This window comes from Adiantum capillus-veneris, chromosome 21 (assembly GCF_014529385.1).
Source record: "Adiantum capillus-veneris isolate H3 chromosome 21, ASM1452938v2, whole genome shotgun sequence".
Lineage (NCBI taxonomy): Eukaryota > Viridiplantae > Streptophyta > Polypodiopsida > Polypodiales > Pteridaceae > Adiantum > Adiantum capillus-veneris.
The window spans coordinates 133,259,893-133,280,321 of record NC_140951.1 but is presented as its reverse complement, the minus strand read 5'-3'; the positions used below and the strand labels follow the sequence as shown (position 1 = coordinate 133,280,321).

General features: G+C 40.4%; 1 protein-coding gene across 1 annotated transcript; it reads left to right on the top strand.

Moving 5' to 3' along the window:
- Positions 1-7,525: 7,525 nt before the first annotated feature.
- LOC147431760 (uncharacterized) lies at positions 7,526-8,361 on the top strand. The gene has a single exon (XM_086494262.1). It carries the CDS (start codon positions 7,767-7,769, stop codon positions 8,208-8,210), a length of 444 nt encoding a protein of 147 aa, XP_086350388.1. The 5' UTR covers positions 7,526-7,766; the 3' UTR covers positions 8,211-8,361.
- Positions 8,362-20,429: the final 12,068 nt, after the last annotated feature.

The following is a 20,429-nucleotide window of genomic DNA, read 5'->3' as shown; positions in this document are numbered from 1 at the left end:
TGTTTGATGGGCGTCGGCTGCATAATTGGTACTTTGCTGCCCATGAAATGAGACTTGGTAATGCTTTGAGTACAGCATTAGAGATTCTAGTGTTTTGGGCACTGTATGCATTCCCTTGCAGCTGCTCCCTAGTTGGTAAGTTTGTGTTCATGACCTTAGTTTCGTGAGGGTTTGCCTCTCTCTCCTGCTGTTTTTCAATGACCCACGACTTGAATGGCAACATGTCCTTTGGCTTTAATTGCCAGTTACATTTTTTATGACCATTGTTTACTCTGTCTCTCTCAGTAATTGCTTCATTTCTCCTCTGTCAGCCCGAATTTTCACTGCTAGCAAGATTATCGTGTCTTCCATCTACTCCAGCAGTCATGATGGAGCTTGTAACATTTGTATTGGAGCCAGGTTTGGTAGTTGAAGCTTTTATCCCACTTTTAAGCTAGCAATTGTGCTGGATTATTTCTCACCCCATGCTACCATAGTGTCGGTAAAATTATGCAGCTCCTCTAATAATCACCTGTGCATAGAGACTTACCCAGTGGTTTCGATAGCAGCAAGCATCATGCATGGCTGTGCATTGGAATGGTCGGTTGGTCGAATCTTTAAATCAAGTGTATGCAACTCTTCTTCTGTTTTCAGAGAAGCTTCTCAGCATCTATCTCAAAGACGCTCCTAGGGATTGGTTGATGCGAAAAACGGCAGGTGGGGGTGCGATTTGAAGCAGCAAGCATGCAACATTTATCAAAACTCCGTGCCATTGTGGAACTTTAGCTCAAGCCATTTGGGGCACAAATACATGGTATTCATAGAATAACATTGTTGAAGCACGGGTTGAAGGAGGGACCTCTTGCTTGTAGTAACACCTCACTAGACCCAGAGACTTTATAAGCTGTGTTGGCTTTTTTGAATCAAATATGAAAACTAATGAACGTCAATATATAAACTTATAATCTCGAATCTGTAGTAGCTTTCTTAACTCCTTGAAGTCCACCTTCACAGTAACTTCTCACACTAGTTAGACACTAATAAAGTAAGACATCAACAAAGCAACCAACCATTACAACCCTAACTATTTTATACATGGCAATGTTACATATAACATGGAAGCCCAGAGGGTCAGCGAGATTGTGATATTAGCTTTTCTCGAAAGGTATGTTACAAACATGTCATTGATAAAGATGTTGGGGTTTCTGGGCTTTGGCCTATGTATTATCTCTTTTGCTAGCTTAGGTGTATGAATCATTTCTTGTCTACAAAGAGCTTAGGTGGTAGTTATTTTGTGTGTCATGTGACTATCATGTGCAAGTACTAAGGTTGATATGAGTCCAAATGAGTTATACATCATGCCAAAAGTGTCCCCATACTTCTAAGGGCGGTACCTTCTTTGGGACTGATTTGGGGTGTATATTGATCTCATTTATGGTGTATTACATGAGTTGTACCAACCCTAAAGGCCATCTCTGCTCCTACATAAGGAGCTTGTCGAAGACTTAAACACAGTTTGGTTAGTATTTGTGTTAGTTCATCTAATTGAGTTGAAGTCATCTTTGTTGTGTCCATTCCATTTGTTCTTCGAGAATCCTAAGATTGCACAATTTAGATCACATTAGTGCATTCGTGAATCTCTAAAAATAATTGTTGTGTGCGCACACACGCATTGGAGCATTGGATGGAAAAAAATGAAATCCTATTATTTCCCTTCTGCACCACAACATGGGCTCATGGCTCAACCTTTCCCTATTTTGAGAGAGGAACGTGGGCAAACTTGAGACAGGTGGTTAATTCCATTTTAAAGCCAATTTGGGTGTATGGGAGGCACTTCATGCTTAGCAACACTCTTTTGAGGCATGTCCACATGCAAAGCTCCATTCAATAGATTTTATTGCTTTGATCAGGTTTACAAGGCCTTGTGCTTGCAATAAAGGCCTGTAAACACAAAGCACCAAAGTGCTTTCTGTTGGGGGTATTTCCCATAGGAACTCTATACCATCTCATACTTAAGGTCTTATCCCCAAATAAGACAACATTGTCACATTCAAAACAAAGGTTGTTTATAGCTAGGACATGGTTTAACTAGAGAGCCAATTATAGCTTGAAGGAGATTCAAACACAACAGAGGGAGTTTTTTGGAAACCACATTTTTGCATGCAAAAGGAAAATCTCTCTCTCTCTCTCTCTCTCTCTCTCTCTCTCTCAGTCGCGTTGCTAACAAAGGAGCCTATGTAGCAGTCTATATTGTGATGTTCCTTTTTTTAAAGCAATTTGGATGTTTCTAGCTATACGTCTTTGTAATTTATTGATTCTTAGATTGCAAATTTATAGGATTATGTGATTATTAGTCAGCTAAAGCGGAGTTATAATGCTTCCACGTTGTATCAATGAATCCCTAGGCTATAATAGAGTGAGGAGGTTACCCATTTTTTGACCTTTGGCTAAGGTATGAAAGCCATTTTTTTGTAAAACCTGAAGGAGGTTTTTTGGATAGTAAGTGTATTGACATTTTTGTAGAGCACTCTGTACTCTCCTTCTTCTTTCTCAAGCTCATAACTCCCCCGTGAAGTGTTTGTTTGAAGTGTCGTCTACTTCATTACGTTCACATGTGAAAGCTCTTCGCGACATTGTAAGTGTCTTGTAAAATAAAAATGTGTTTTTGTTGTTGCTTACCTCCTCCTAAATGTGTTTATAACTCAAATTTATGTAACGAAACCGCATTTTATGCATAGGAGGGGTGCTAGGGTATCATTGCTAAGCTCTAGGTTGCATTGAGGGCCAAAAATAGTTAGGTCAAATCTGCCTGTAGATAATAATCGCAATTTTGACAAGTAGTCAAGAGGGGGATTTGAGGCCATAGGTATATGTCTTTAATCATTGCTTAGCCGTCCTACAAGTTTCTTTTCTTTGAGCAACAACAAATGCCTGTTCAATTGCACATTGTTTAGCCATGTTCTTTCTTGAAAGTGAATCTTGCAACAACAATGTGCATAATACATCAAACTTGAGAGCTTGAGGGGTTCCTTAAGTCATAAGTCTCCAAGTACTAGCAAAGGTATAGTAAGAATCTGGCAATGCATCAAGAGCAGCCTGCACAAGTGAGCTGTCAGGAAATGAGTTGCTCATTAATATTCCTGATACCATCAAGTAAATGTCCATGTCATCTTTCTCTTGCAAAATCTTCGACTCCAACTCTTTATGCAGCTCATTGCGACTTGCATAAAGATCAGCCAGAGTATCCCGAGCCTGTTTTGTTGGTTTTGTTGAGTGAATGTGAGGAGTAATAGTGCGCTTCACAGATAATGTAATCAATGCATGAACCTGCACATCTCTAAAATCCCAACAAGGCTACTCAGCCATAGGCAAAACAACTCTAGCAGCAATAGACATGCCAGAACCTGCAACATCCTCAACAAAGTCTGTATCCATGGAAGGTGAACGTACATCAATGCCCTGCATAACATTCCAAACTCCCTTTGATACGAGAACATGTGTCAACATGTAAGCCCACTTTGGGTAGTTATCCCTATCCAGTTTATCCTCAACTGCGAACAACTTGAAAACATATGTGCTGCCTGGCAAGTGATTGCACATGAAGAACAAGGCACACAACAGAGTGTGTATTGCTTAGTGCACAATAGAACGATAAGCTAGCCCTCGAATGATGGGGAAAAACCTCCTAATGAGGAAAAAAAAAAACCCTAGCGGTCCTAAGTGTGTTCACACACATATGGTAATAATGACATGGCGGTCCTAAGTGATGTGTGTGTTCACATACATCACTACCACATATATGGTAATAATGAGCTATTTCATAAGAAGTGGCTACCATGTCACATGGACGACCAAGTAGGATGGACCCGATGTAGTGTAAGGTGAGGGAATGGGTGTCGTGCTTGTAAGACTGATTGCAATGCTAGCTATTTGAAAAGGAGCTATTGTATCCACTTGTGAAGGACCAATAGAGCTCTAGTATGTCTACCTTATGGCATTCTATTCAACGATGAAACATGTGTGAATTGGGATCAGAGCTCAGGCCATAGAGGTGACAAGAAAGGAGAAGAACTGAAAATATGGAGAAGTGATCACAATGACTAAAGAACTATTTCAAACCAACATATACAATTAAGTTAGTCAAAAGTGAGACAATTATTAAATTTGCAAGTCATTGATATCAAACTTGAGCTACAAAAAAAGTTCATTAATATGTGTAAGAAAATACAAGAGAGTCATTTAAATCCACTCCCTCATTTTCTAGAAGATCTTATGTACCAAAGATATCTATCTTGATATGGAGTTTTGAAAATTCATCATTGAACTCCCTCTACATCACTTTCCTCTTGTGGTACACCTTTAGGGCCATGTGCTTGAATAAAGTTCAATTATTTACATACTTGTGTGCTTTGTTGGGCTGATTGAAAAACAAATAGCTGGCATGGCTTGTTTTCTTTTCCTCATCCTTTTCATCCCATTTTTTTATCTTGGACAAAAACAACTAGGTCACAATGATGTGAAATAACAAATGTTTCTCTTTGATCATATCACACTTCCTAGAGTTTGCCTGGATGAGGCCACTCTTATCTTTGCGCATAGATCCCACATAGCTACATTGAAGCTACTAGACAATCCTTAACTATTTCACGTCAAAGATAACGATATCAAAAAATTTGACACTGGTTTTCAATATGTCTTGGATGTGGCCAAAGTAGTCAAGGTGTCCATTCTATGTCTTGTTGTCTCTAGCACTACTTTGGCTTTCTCAAAAAAAACTTTTCTTCACACCTCTATTAAAAGTGGTCATTTGCATTTTTATTTGTTGCACCCAGAAATGCCATCCCTAGAAGATAGAGCCCTGAATTTGTGATACTATAAGAGGAAAGAATTTGATCCCATGATACAATAACTTATAAGTTCTAAAGTGAAGGTGCTTACACGCCAATTTCAACTCTTGGATAGCTTCTCATATTCTTCGAGGATCACTACTCCATCATGTTTTGCATACAAAATTGTTGCATCTAGCTAGCATCCACTTGGGAAGTCTAGAAGTTAATGAATTGATCTAGATACAATAGATTTATCTTGGAACATTTTTTCTTGGATCGTGTATGGTCTGCACTTTATTGTTGCTTTGCCTCTTTGTATTTGTCAATCCACTATTCCATGGCCTCTTTGTTCAGAACACAAAATTTCATGACATTTTTACACATTCCAACATCCATTTTTCTCATGACACCTTGCCCTTGTGGCTCTCTCCCAAATACGACTTTTTTTTAGGAGACCATAGTCGAGCAATCTCTAGGTTGGATGAATTCCAAAACCAAATGATAAATACAAGTGACTCTTCCATGAGCCATTTCTCTGCCATACTTCCCTCCGGCGAGCTCTTTAATTGAAAATCCCTTCAAAGTAATCATGAACCTTTCCATAAGTGCATTTGTATTGTAAGAATGTTTTTTGGAAAAATACTTCACCATACAAAATGCCTCTATAGCATTTAGGCATATTATCTCTATATTGTGTTTTCTTATCTCTTTTGACGAAATCTAATGTACCATAGTTAATCTTGTAGATTATGACAATGATGTCATCAGGAAGACGATTCTCTATTGCAATTGGTACGAGGAATTGCAAAAAAAAAATCTAATCATGAGCCTTGAGACCACTTAGATCATCGTTTACAATAATGACTCTCTTCAAGCAACACAAGCATCCGGTGGGAGTTTTAAATGCGGAAATAATTTTGTTCACATATTGCTCCTCTCTGCAATGTAAAACCAAGGAGGTTTTGGGACGGAAAACTCCTCATATTTCTTCATATATTGCTCCTTCATGCAACGAAAAACTAGGGAGCTTTTGGGATGACAAACTTTTCGTAGGGTTTAGAACAAGGCCACAACTATGAGATGCGTCCTTTAGCGTGTAAGTCTTCTTTTTTAGCGTTGGACTCCCATATACGGAATATTATAAAATTTGATTCTCTCTCTCTCTCTCTCTCTCTCTCTCTCTCCTCCTCTCCTCTCGTGCCACAACATAGAAGAATGAGGGTAAGAAGTCTCTCCCTCCCTCTCTTGTTGTGATGTAGCCGAGCATATACAACCTGACAAGGGGGGGGAAACAAAAAAAGGTAAATTTTTCTCCCTTGCAGCGACAATGGCTCATTCAGCCAAGATTGGATCTTTGTTTCTGGTTTATCCTTTCATGTTACTCCTCATAAAAAGTAGTTTTCTACCCATGATGTTAGTAGACATGGGATGTGGACATTTGGAAAATGACTTTGCTTGTGATATTGTTGGTGCGGGTGACATACATTTGAGGCTTGCTAATGGTTCTCCATTTGTGCTCAAGAATATGAGTGTGATTTTTGTTGGGCAATTGGACGATTGTGGCTATCATACATACCTTGGCAGCAATGGATCTTCGAAGCTTCATAGAGAATCATTGCTTTTGGCTAGAGGAGGCAAGTGTGGTATTCTTTACCCTTTATATGTGTCTACAATCCAAGAAAATGTTGCAAATATAATAGAGGAGGCAAGTGTCACTTTGTGGCATAGCTGATTAGGCAATTTCATCCAAAATTGAATGAAAGCTCCATTTCGTTTGGGTTGCTTGCCTATTTTCAACTTTTCATACTTTCAATTGTGTGTGCATTGTATGTATGGAAAGCATGCTAGATTGGTCTATTCTTGTTTTTCAAAGGAGGAGCCTAAGAAGTTAGATCTAGAGCATTTGGATGTGCTTGCGCACATCTCCTTGAAAACTTTACGATGAAATTATGTAATAAAGCACATCTCCTTGAAAGAGCTAACTTTACGATGAAATTATGTAATAATTAACATGCATGTCCACATGAGCCTTATCCAACAGCATGTAGCACATTCATGTCCACATGAACCTTACTTAACCAACAAGCCTGTGGCACACTTCTCCTTGACAGAGCCAACTTTATGATGCCATTGTGCAATAATAAACTCAAAGTAATTACCATGCGCCGTACACATGAGCTTATTTATCCAACAATCCCAACATTAAAATCTCATTGTAGATTGGTTTTCCCTTCTTTATTTATTTTCATGCTTTTCCCTCCCCCCAAATAGTGGGTGATGATAGAAGTTCGTGCTTGCCACTACTATTTATTTGGATGTGTACCAAGCTCACATTTTTATACCCTCCTATTCCTATTGTGGAAAACCGATCTCTCCACTCAAAATGTTCGTTGAGTTTTATGGATACCTGGAAACGTGAAATTCCTTGATTTTTAACCACAAAATCTTATAGATATTGCAAACGTGATTTTCTCACATGTTAAGAGAAAATGGGGTGAGAGAATTTGCGAACATGATTTTCTCACATGTTATTAAAGCTACGGTAGAAAAATGGGGTGAGAGAGGCTCGAACTCTCGACCTCAGGATACCTCAGAGCTATGAGACCTACGCGCTAGCCAACTGCGCCACCACCCCTGTTGCTGATGCCTTTACTTATTTAAATTATATTTAAGTATAAGCTTGGTCAGAGAAGCCCAGACTTAAAGTTATTTCTCTTTTCCTGAGGCACTTTCAAAGTTGAAGCAGAGCTTCGTTCTGCTGAACAGATCGGCTGTCAGGGTTTCTGTCAATTCTACCCGAGGACAACGTAAAGATGGTTCAAAGATAGTGACGTGATAAAGTATTTGCCTGCTTCCGCTGCCCCCTGTTGTTTTGGGTACTCCAGAACGCCAGAGATGATGGACATTCTACAAGAGTGGTTAATTTCGCTTCATTGAAGGCAATCAGGACTACAAGCTATGACCATTCTTTCGCTTGTTTCGATCGGACTCATATGGGGTGTCACCAATGCTCTTATCAAAAGAGGAGCCCTCATCGCAGAAGAACGGAAGAACCGACGTTCTGGGAAGGAAGTGAAGGAGCCAAGTAAGGGTGTGCTTTCTTATCTTTATTCCCATTGCCAGGAATGGATATATATGTTGAGCTTGTGGCAGTATTCTCTTCCATTTTTCGTGAACTTGTCTGCTTCAGCATTGTTCTTTATCACGTTAAGCCATACTCCGATCACTTTGGCGGTGCCTGTGACAAATGCTATCACATTCGGTGCAACGGCTGCGGCAGGGATGGCCCTCGGAGAGAAAATGCATGGCATACGCACTTTAGTAGGAATTGTACTCATAACTGCAGGTGTTTGGATCTGCATTTCCGCTTCTAACAACCCTGAAAGTTCCTCTTTTGGTTAGATTTAGATATTAGACATGGCCATGGTGAGTGATACTTTTAACATATTGCTTCTTTACAAATTTTCTGGTAGTCAGTAACATATTATCCTCCTTCATGTGTTGATTGATAGAAGTTTTTAAGGCTAACAAGATAATGGGACCCATTGCTTGACATGGTTACGTCGTGTTTCATGGTGATGCTTTGTTTCTTGAGTTCGCACACGAAAACACAAGCTGGCTTCTGTGCATATATCCTATTTCCCTGAATAGAAGACTCCATACAGGCAACACCTTTTACTCTATTTAGGCTGGGTTCAGACGAGCCAGCGGAAGAGTGTGTGCAGAGCATGGCGTAGAGGGATTGAGCAGAAAGAAGCAAGCTCATTTCCCGACCCACCAGATTTTGGGTGCTCCCCCCCCCCCCCACCCGTGGAAACGGTTATCTACTGGGCTTCTTTTCAGGGTGGATTGTGGACTGTGCAGCTCAGGCTCATCTCGTCAGCCTTTAAGGCGAATGATTGGCTCACAAGAGGATGATCGTTTTAATTGAGAAGGCTGCCTCAGTCCCTTGTGAATGAACAGAGCGAAGGCTGAAGAGCGAGGTCATCTTTGCCGCCGGTTCGTCTGAACCCAGCATTAGGCCCATCTTGGTATCGGTCTCTGGAGCTTTTATGGACCTTTCGTGGCAGTGTCACGTGCACATGGCTCTACTATGGCTTCAAAGCCAAAGTTTATAGTGCAGTGGCAATTTTGTGAGCCTATTTGTAGGACCTGCTTGTCTAAAACCCGGTGATAACATAGGTGGGTTGGAAACATGGGACCCTGCTCATACAGCTAGGCCAACACTCGGCTGCTTCGTGTTGTTTCCCTGCTAGTAAAGTGAGCAGGGACCATTGATACTGGAAGAACCATTGCTATAGGACTTTACCAACATGCAAAGCCAAGGTAAATGATGAACACTCGGTGCTCTTGTCTTGCTTTCACACCCTAGGGTTCAAAGAAAGTGGGCATCTGACACCATTTCTTCAATTCCAAGATGGATGTCTTTATTGCTGCAGTAGTGCCAAGAATGCAGGTAATCCATCCATTATGCGTGTTGTATTTCCTTTCCACTTGAATTTCGAGTATCCGGAGGTCAGAGGTTTGCTCACTCAATCGCCAAATATCTCTGTACTCATGGCTGCACATTCATGGGAGTTGGGGATTTATAAAAGTGATTGAGAGGCATATTATAAGAGTTCTCTTCGAGCTTCTTGATAAAAGAATGGCCACCTTTGAAGTTGGAAAAGCAAAAGGCCCAGGCCATAGCAGCATGAACCAATGTAAGCTTCAGCCATTATGGTTTTTATGTAGGGAAAGGACCTCCATTGTCCTTTCCCTGTAATTAGTGCGATCACACGGCCGACCGGCGGAGAGGTTAATCATTCAAAATCATGTGTGTGTGAAGTCCGTATTCTGGAAAAATCGCATCATTTCACGCATTTTGAATGTGGTGGCGTTCATGCTTCTCGCTTCTCATAAGCTTCAGTTGATTTACAGTAATGTATCTGGACTATGGCTAAGTCTTCTTATTTAAGCTTTGCAAAATTTTGCTTCCGTTAATGAGGGCATACAGTTTACTTGTGTAAAAGCTTTGACGAAAAAACTTGATGTATTGCCTGTTTGTAAAGCATTTGTTGCACATGCAAATATAAAGTGGTTGGAAGATTGGAACTTTGTGAAGTGATAGAGGATGAGAGTATGTGTCTCATGTGATACAGGATTTTCATTGCTCACAATGCACAAAGCATCACGTTTCTTTGCCATATACACCTCATACACATTCAGCAACATGGTGTTTTCAAGTGCAAAGGAAAAATGTTGATTGGTGGAATGGTTATATGTACATTGAAGAGAGAGAATCTTTTGCCTCAAATTATGGATGGAAGCCATTGCTTGTGCTACACATGCATTTAATAGATGTACTAGAAAGGATTTACACATTGTCACTCCTTTTTAGGTATATCTTGTTTGTAAGCCAATGTTGGAATGTAGAGTTTTTCGTTCTCTTGCATATGAACATGAACCTAAGGGCTTCATATAAAGCTAGATGATAAGGCAATAAAATGCAAATTTTTTTACTGTACTTGTTGCAAAGGATATCGTTTCGTTAATCCTTTGATACACACAATCGTTGAGAGCAAAGGTGATGTCTTTGTTGAGGATGCTCATTATTCTCTTGTTGACTTTGGTTTGCATAAGCATAAAATAGATATTATTGTATTTGAGGGCTATTGCCAATGGCAAGTGAAGGAAGGAAAGATGTGAGTCACTGCAAGTGCCTTCTACTCTCTATGTTGATAAGGAACAACAAAACATTGATGAAGCATGTTAATTGTCTAAGGGGGTTCCACAAGCTTTAGATGCTACTAAGATAGACTTTTCTTTTGGAAAGAACCAATCTTTAGATGCTATTAAGGTGGATTGTCTCGTGGAGAGAAAATTCACATTGAGACTATATCTGGTTGAGATGTACACTTAGTTTACTTATGTGAGTTGGAGGATTCTTGTGAGCTTTATGAATTATCGCATGAAAAGTGAGCATTGGTGACATGGCATGCAACTTGAGATGGTTTCTAAACGTAAGAATCACACTCAAGATCTTATCGAACTGCCACCCAGTAAGAGATCGATTAGTAGCAAGGGATGAGGACACATGTGCATCAGTTAGTAGCCATGTTGCCATTTGATGTATAATTGCTATAGTTAGTCACCGTTGTGTTGTTTGGACAATAAAATACTACTTTTCTTACTAACTATTAACACAGCCTATTGGTTTTGCAGTGCAAAGTAAGTGTATTATATAATTAGATGAGAGAGAGAATTGACAAACTTAGACAAGCTTTGTGTGCATGGTATGAGAAGATTCAGGATGGTTCATATCAAGAGGTTGTATGCAATCTTTTATTGAGAGCACACTTATGTGTTGTGTTAAGATGATGCTACTCGTGGTGTTTTGCTTTATATGGACAATCATCATCTGATTTGAAACATTGAGGGCATTTTATGTATTCAAAGAGACTGTCAAAAGTTGATTTTATGACATCGAACATGAGGCTCTTGTAGGTATGTTTAGGTAACCAGTTCAACATATTCAATGATGGCATTGTTATGGTGCAAAGCTCTAATGTACATAAGATATAGCAACGTTTTAGCATAGAGACCCTGAAGTTTCTTGCTATGCTTGTGGACCTTGGTTAACATCTTACACTTCATGATGGTGTAAATGCTTTAATCTACATTCCTATTGGGTAATGGGGTTGCTGGAAAAGATGAAGAGAGGAGAGAAGATGTGGGCCAATGTGGGTGAGCCTCCATAGTTTGTAGCTATGGTGCTCCCATAATCTATAAGATAATTATGAACATTATAATGAGAGTTAGTGAATTAGTGGCTCACAATGACCCTATACTTCAACATCCTCCCACTTTAAGGCCAATGTGCCCCTAAGCGAGCAATGGACATATCTCGCTCATCTAATAGTTCGCCATTTAAAAACTAGTTTGCTCTATTCTTGAATAAACTTACTTTCTTTGATGCAAACTCCTTTTTCGACTCGTAATGTTGATTGTGGTCAACATTGCTTCCTAGCAAGAACTATGGATTTTTAATAGTGAAACATGTAATCAAGAAGTCGCTTCATCGATTTTATTTGTTATCTTAAAAGGACCCTAATGTCTACTAAAACCTTTCCAACTTTTCCAAAAAAAAAGGCATGTCTTTAGTCCAGCCTTCTCAATTTGAGAAAAAAATTCTACCCATAGTGAACATTGGGCATCAATGATGCTATTCTACTTCTCTCTTATGCTTTTGTTGCAAGTGTGCAATGGCTTACTTAGTTTGATTGTAGGCAACATTAAGACTCGAACAAACTTACTCTTCCAAGGGAGCTATACAACTAAAGGTAAACATCTGTTTGACTTGGCTTGTTCATCAAAGATGTAACATTTGCGAAGATATATGATAGTGAAGTTTGCTATCTCACTTTGTCCATTTGTCTAAGAGTAATAAGCTAAAAACTAGAGCTTTGTGCCCTATTAAAAAGTTCAATTGTATAAGCTAGCCATACAAGAATATCAATTGTATCCCCGAGGATCCACTCTCTATAGAAAAGGACATGCTACCTGCGAGCGAAATTTTTTTCATAACCCCCTATTTATGACTAGTCTATGTTAATAATGAACCCTCTTCTTACAATTATAAGAGTTGAAGTGCAGAAAATTACTATACCCCTACATTGCATATAAGGTTTCGTATCATTGTTTGAAAACACACTATGGCTAAATATGGTGTGTAGCAAAGCTCTTGTTCATGTTTTTTTAAGCTTTAATTTCTATCGATATACCTTGATAGGATTCTATTTATTTCTAAACCTCAACCCTAACATCATAAGAAAGATAGAAAATCAAGAAGTATTCATCAAATTATCCTCGATGGTAGCATGTGACTACGTATAAACTTGAGGTGATTTAAAACGAAAGGGTCTATGTCTTGTAATACCAAAGACAAACTTACAATTGGCATTATATGGGAACTACAAATCTTGTGCTAGCAATGTTTGCATCTGATGTATTCATCAAACACTCTATCCAATATCAATGGAGATATATGTTATTGATAGACTCTATACAAAGAAAGTATGTTTGCCTCTTCCAATACATCTCTATCTTGTATCCATCCTCTTTCCCCCTTTCCCCTTTAGTGTGACTTATATCCTAACCCCCTACTTATAATTTTAAAAGGATAAATTATTGGGGGTCTACCCTTAACTTATATGCTTATTTAGCTTTGTGGAAAAACCCCCTCCTGCACTTATGTGGTACCGTAGCTTTTTTCATGGTCAATCCCCCAAGGTTTATATCGGATGTAGTAAACACATAGTGCTTAAAAATCTATGCAAGAAAATTTGTTGTCATATGGTCCACCTTTATGGTCTTTGTAGCTGTGATATTCCTAGTTGGAATGAAATGTGCTTATTACCTAAATATACCAGGGTCAAAGCATGTTTAGGTGGTACCAATTTTTGCACCTTGTTGTGGTACCACCAATAGCCCCTGGAAGGAGTGAACTTTATTGTTTTTCAAATGTGGGAGAGAGAGAGGGGGGGGGGGGGACTTTTCAAGCTGCATGCAAGGATATTATTGGAAAAGCTTACAAAATCTACCTAAATGCATGCGTGTCATTAAGGCCTAACATGGGGTCCTCATTTTTCAAAATGCGAGTAAGAGTGATGATGATGATGTGACCCCGCATGTCACCTCTTCCACCTCCCTTCTCAGTGAAGCCCTCCTTGCTTTCCTCCTCTCCACCCTTCTCATAGAAACCACCCTGCTTTCCTCTTCTCCACCCTTCTCACAAAAGCTACCTACTTTCCATCGCTCGACACAAAGATGAGCACTCCCACCCTCAAGAAGACCACACCCTCTAGGAAGTGCAAGAACCCATTTTAGGATGCAGAGTCTTTTCAAGAGACCCCTTCAAATGCGCCAGTATCCGATCCTGTTGAAGCTTCCCTTTCTAAATGTGGCCCCCCGACAACAAAGTCTACTCGAAAAGGTGAGTTTTGTTAGTCTATCTTGTTTGAGCAATGCATGCTTGCATTTATGGTCGTGTCAATGTATTCTTTTCAATATTGTTAGCAAAACTAACTTTTTCCCCATCTTATTTGCAGCATCATTAGAGTACCCAAAATTGTTCCGATTTTGCTACTCAGCATGGAGGGCAAAGTGCCTAAGGACCTCATTGACAAGGGCTTCTCACATGATCAATGACTCGCTTTATTCAAGGTGTGTGAGAACAAGAAGACCAAGGTCTTCCTCCACATGGTGCACGACCACCCCTGTGACGCTTATTGCCTCCTTTATCAAAAGGTATACCAGGCTACCCCCTCCAACAGTGAACTCATTACCAAGTTTGCCACGTGCTTTACCTATGAAAATTGTGCAACAGCCAAAGTAGAACCTAAAAGCCACAAGATTGAATGGGCAGTGGTCGGTGGGATGGTCTTGGAAAATGTCGTCACAAAAGGGGGGTTTGAATAGGAAAGTGATGAAGTTCATGATGGATTACGGTGTGCGTGTTTAAGCAGGACAAAAGGATTTTGATGTGGACTCCTATGGCCTCACCACATCCAATCTCCCTTCAAAACAAATTGAGATTGCATCCCAACCCGTGTACACAAACTGGGTGGAACAAATTGCAGATGATCGTCAGGCCTATAAAGCTGAAGAGAAGGTCGCTTATGCTAAAACTGTCTTAGTAGAAAAATGTGATTTATGGTTGCGCAATCAAGGAAGCTACTCAGCTTGTGCTCCAATTATTGTAGAGATGGAGGGACTCAGAGCAAACCTGCAGGTATTGGTGGTGCCTTGTGGTGGTGAAGTGCTCATTGTCGAGTGGTGCTAAGTGGTGGTGAAGCTCATTGGAAAAGCGTTGTCAAAACTGGTACTCAATGGTGGTGAAGTTCTGGAAAAGTGTTGTCAAGTGGTTTTTAGTAGTGGTAAAGTCTTGCAAAAGTGCAAACATAGGTGAGTACAAACTATGGGCAAGCTATGAATTATCACATAGATAGAACTTACAGCATCATTTCATTGTATCATCCTGACAAGATCTATTAAAAATACATGTTTTTTTGTGTCCCAAGGTATTCTAGAGGGGTTGGCTTCTATGTCATATTTGTGGCATACTGTATACTCTCCCAAATATTTGTCAACATTTGTATGGAGTGTGGGCTATTAGAAAAGCTTGAGTAGTTAGTGCAATACCTCTTTGCAGGAGAGAATCATAAGATACTTCCATCACTTTTTTTCTTTGTGGTCTAGCTACACCGACAAATGATTATGAACATATATTTTTTCATGTTGAATGGATTACAAAGAAACAAAAGTATCAATTTATAACTTATTTCAAACTTTAGAGGAATAAGGATTAGCAAAATGCATCTTGAGAGGAAGTTAAATGTCATAAAAGCTAATATCTAACCAACCCGGACTTGTACTAGACTTGTGAGGACCGACCCCGATCAGATGGACGGAAGTACCGAACTTTGCAAAGCATGGGGCAAAGTGCCAAACCAGGAAGTCCTTATCTTCTTTGATAGAGAAGCCAAGGCCAACTTCATTTGAACCGAATTGGCAGATTGACTTGGAATAACGCCCAAGGAAATGGAGCCACCGACCGAGGCTGTTCTAGAGGCACCCGTACGGGATGTTGCCATTACACCTATCATTGGGAAACTATGTTCGCATTGTCAGGGGTATTTAGGACACAAGGACTTTTACATCATGCCTTTAGAAGGGTGTGACGTCCTCCGAGGAATCCCTTGGTTCCCCAACAACATCGTCGTGGTCGATTATAGGGCAAGGAAAGCCATCTTGAAGAATGAGAAGGGCAAAGAGATTGTACTTGATGTAAAATTGAAAGGCGAGTTCGTCCACTTAATGATATCCAGTCTTTTTGAAACAACTAAAAGGTCAAATATGTCTGACCTCGAAAAGAAACGATAACATTTTCGGCAAGCTCAGGCTGACTATTTCCCTAAGGGCTTACCAAGCGAGTTGCCCTTTTTCACATCTTGAATCTCACACGATTGATTTGATTCTCGATAGTACACCACCGAACGAACCGGCCACCTTACCGAGTTGGCCGAGCCCAAAATGAAGAAATAATGAACCATGTAAAAGGACGTTTTGAAAAGGGTCTCACAAATGATTTTGTCATATTAACATGATCATTTAATGTGGGATAATAAACGAGAACAAGGATTAGAATATAGACATGTACTTACGGGTCTATCTCAACACACAGGGCCAATGGTAAAGGGGTCCAAATGAGAGATGATCTATCAAAGAGAAAGGCTAGCTAATGGAGCTTAAATACCTTAGGGTTAGCTTCATTAAAGACCTCCAATGGTTAATGTCAAAAGTCCTTTGATCTTAGGCAAGCTAGGGCTGAGCTTGAGGTGCTTGTCGTGCTTGCTGACTAAAGTGCTTGAGGTGCTTGTCATGCTTGATGAGTAAGGTGCTTGAGAAGCTTCCCATGCATTGGGGGGTAAGGTGCTTGAGGGGCTTGAGTCAAAAAGAGACTCTACAAAGGAGGGGAAAAGCCCCAAAGTTAGGAGAATCTTTGACTTAACCTCCCACTCACCCAAAGGGCACCCCCTTTCTGGAGGGGCACATGGACACATGTCAGACTCTCCCTATGCTTAGCCACACGGTGTGCTTGAATCCTATTGGTTGGGCCAAAGAGGGGTCCAATGAGCTTCTAGTTCAATTCAACAGATTTCTAGATATTTTCAAGCTCTCTCTCTCTCTCTCAAAGGGGTAAGGAGGACACTTGTCCAAAGACTACCCATGTTGTTTGAAATACATTTTGCATGATTGGCTAGGCTTAAGAGGCGTCCAATGAGCTTCAAGGTTGAACTAGAAGGAGGGGTCGACCAAAGCAAGCAAGGGGTGTGCTTGGGGGTATACACCCTCTCACATACTCATTTTTCACACATTCTCACTTGGTGAAAGTGCAAGAACTCCATCTCCTTCTCTAAGCTTGTTTAGAAGTTGAGAGCCTACACCAACACTCTTGGCTATGGAATGCAAATCCAACCAAGAGCCATGCTTCAATGCTTAAGCTTGCCATCTTCTCCGTCTTCATTACTATGCTATTATGTATGCTAGCAAGAAGAGTGATGATAAGTGAGAAAATATTTCTTTCTCCTATGAATGTTTCCTTTTCGTCTTCCCTATCCTCATTCCCTGCTAGCTCTCTCCACCTTGTGTTTGAGGCCTTGGGACTGAGGCCGGGGATGGTTAATTCTTTTTACAAAGTCTATATTATGCTTGTGATGCATGAAGCTTTCCATCTTCATTGCATCATCTAGGTCACAAGGAACACAAAGATTGTATTGTACCTAGTCTCTCTTGATGGGAGAATCTATAATACAAAAGCCCATTGAAGGGGGGACCGGCTCCACATAAATCCAGTCCTCAACTGCTGTCAAGTTCTCTAAACTCTCTCTGTTGCAAAAGTATTGTTCATGCCAAGTTAATTAAGTATAATAGTTATGTTGCTACCGCTAATTAAGTTCACCCTCTATGTTCTCAAAGTAGTCTCACAAAAATGCTCTATGTAATTCTCCTAATTCCGTTCTTCTCAAAGTTCATAGGCCATTTCCATTACATTGGTATCAAAGCTATTGGTTTCTCTTTGAGAGGTCCTTAAGTTTTCCATGAAAGGCTGGGCCTGTTTATTGCAATAAGGTAAGTGGGACAGGGATCTATTATCTTGGTTGAGAAGGATTTAGTTCGAGGTACACTGTTGGGAGCTATAGTCTTGATAATGGAGTTTATCGGGACTTGCCTTTGGCTTAACCATTATTGAGCTACTAGCAAGCTCAACAGGAACTATAATCAACTGAGCAATATTAGACCCTCTCCACTGGTCTTTGCAATCAACAGTGTTAAACCACGGGTGTGGCTGCTTGAGGACTAATTTTCAAAGGTAAAGAAGAGTAGCAACTAAGGTTTTTGAGGGTACCAAAGCACAAAGTAATTTTATACATAAGTTTAATTGGCATGACTGACAATAACCAAGAGAGTAGAATGAACATTAATAACTTTGATTTTGTACATGACGGTGGTAATGATGATGCCCCTTGTTTGCTAATTATCTTGTTACTAGGTTGTAGCAAGTTACTCAACAACTTCGTGCTTATGGAGTTTCCCTTCCTCTCCAAGAGGAGAGAGAGCTTAGGAGGCCTCTTGATGAGACCCCCAAAAGAAGACTCTCTCCTATACGAGAGGAGGAATCCAAAGAACGAGAAAGTAATGAATCCTAAGATCCTCTGTAGATGTGTCCCCACAAAGACGATGGTCTAGACGATCGCCAACTCCTTCCAAGAGGAAACGGTCAATCCACGGTCCTTCTCCTCGTCACTCCGAAAGGTAAGAGAGGAAACAAAGGAAGAAAAGGGTAAGAAAGAGGTCACCCTCTTCTTCACCTTCCTCCTCTTTCAACAAAATCAATAGCTATTCTCCTAGAGAATACAAGAGGGGAGGACATCGCAAATCTTACCCTGCATGGCAAAGGTCCCAAAAGCTCAAGAAGTTCAAAGAGGGAGGAAAGAGTATCTCTTTTCTCACCTATGATGGCACCTTTGGTACTATCGACAAAGTACTGGCCTTCATCCAGCATTTGATGCGGCCTTTGGAGACGAGAGCTTCACGGAGTCCTTCAAGCTAGGCCATGGAGCTATGCACTTCCAAAAATATGCTCGTCAATGGTGGGCTAGCCTTCGTGACAACGGCGAAGCCCCAAAAACATGGAAAACTCTACGAGTTTCCATCATGAAGCAATTCCTTGCAAGCGATGCAAAGGACAAAGTGCTTACCAAATGGCGGAGTTTGAAGCTTCTCTCCCATGAGTCTAGCCACAAATATGTGGACAAGTTTTGGGATTTACATCTCAAGGCTATTGTTTTTTAAAAGATAGACTTCATCGAGCAAAAGCAACAATTTTGTGCGGGATTACGTGAAGAGATGGCCGAGTACGTCAACTCCCAACGGCCTGGTTCTATCACCAAAGTAGTCCACCACACTATGGTTGCTTCGCGCATCAATTTCCAACAAGGGGCTAGATGGAATGCCAAGCCCATGGAAAGCAAAGACAAAAGTGGTGCAAGGGGGAAAACCAATGCCCAAAATTCTTCCCAAGGCAATTCCAACAACAACAATAACAATCGGTCCAAGGAGAAGGGAGTTTACAAAGGTAAAAATAAACTCTCTCCTAAAGAGCTTGAAAGCTTTTCTCAAGGAACACAAATGTTTTAAGTGTGGGGAGCAAGGACATGGCTACCGTTCTTGCCCCAAGAGAAATGCTCGCAATGAGACTCCTAGAGCCTCCACTATCGAAGCTCCAAAAGAGGATGTTCATAGCAAAGGATCACCTCTCTCCTATGCTTGGGGGAAGGTAAGGGAGCATGATGCCTTCATTTTGTTTGACCCTGGCTCTACTCACAACTTCATATCAACGAAGTCGGCCACCAAGCTGGGCATTCAAGCTTTTGAGATGGGAGATAATGTAACTGCCGATACAGATTAGGGACAACAAGCCTCCGTTGATTTGGAATTTGAGGCTTCATGTTCAAAGCTATGTCGACAAAGAAAACTTTTTTATCTCTCCTCTCCAACATGAGGATGCTATCCTAGGGGCACCATGGTTCAACCGCATGGTTGCCAACATGAAGTTCCCTGAAAGGAGAATCTACTTTACCTACAGGGAAAAGAGTATGTATATATATGCTAGTGATTCTGGTCGTACTATACCACTTGTAAATCTTCCTACTTTTGATAAATCCATGAAGAGCTCAGTTTTTGCGTACATGATTTTTGTCAAAGAGTCCCTAAAAGGTTCTAATGTTTCATCAAGTGTAACATAGCAAAATTCTCTCAAATAGCAGGACCATTACATGACTTAAAAAAGAAGAACGTTAAGTACTCATGGATTGCTAAGGAGCAAAATGCTTTTGACAAGCTCAAAGAGAAGCTTACCCCCAACCACTCCTTATGCTTTTAGATCTCTCAAAGCCATTTGAGGTCCAATGTGCTGCAGATGGTGATTGCCTTGGAGCAATCTTGCTTCAAGAAGGGCATGCCATAGCATATGAGGGCCGAAGGCTCAATATCGATGAGCGAGTCTTGGGCATATACGAAAAAGAGCTTTTAGTTGTCCTACATGCCCTAGACACATGGAAGCACTATCTATTGGGAACTCCATTTATTTTACGAACAGACCACCAAAGTCTCAAGTACTTCATCACGCAAACCAAGTTCATTGTTCGAGAGTCCTTGAAGAATCATCTGACAAGTTTCAAACTCGATTTTAAAAGACTTCAAAGATCTACCCAATGAGTCTCAAATTCAAGACCTATTGTTCAAGAAGGAAGTGAGGATAATCATTATTGGGTAATTTCTTCTTCAACACGGAGCTCTTGGTTGTCAGCTCTTGTGGAAATAACCCCCTACACACAAAACCTGACCTTGTCAACTTTAGCCAAACCCTTGCAAATTTGCACAAAATTGGTTGCCAAAGCAATACCTTCAATTTCTCCTTATATAGCACTTCAAGGACAACCCTATAATTGTGACTATTGTCCTCTCCTCTCCACCACGCTATTGTTGCAAATGGCGCTTACTTTCTTTCTCTGCTAT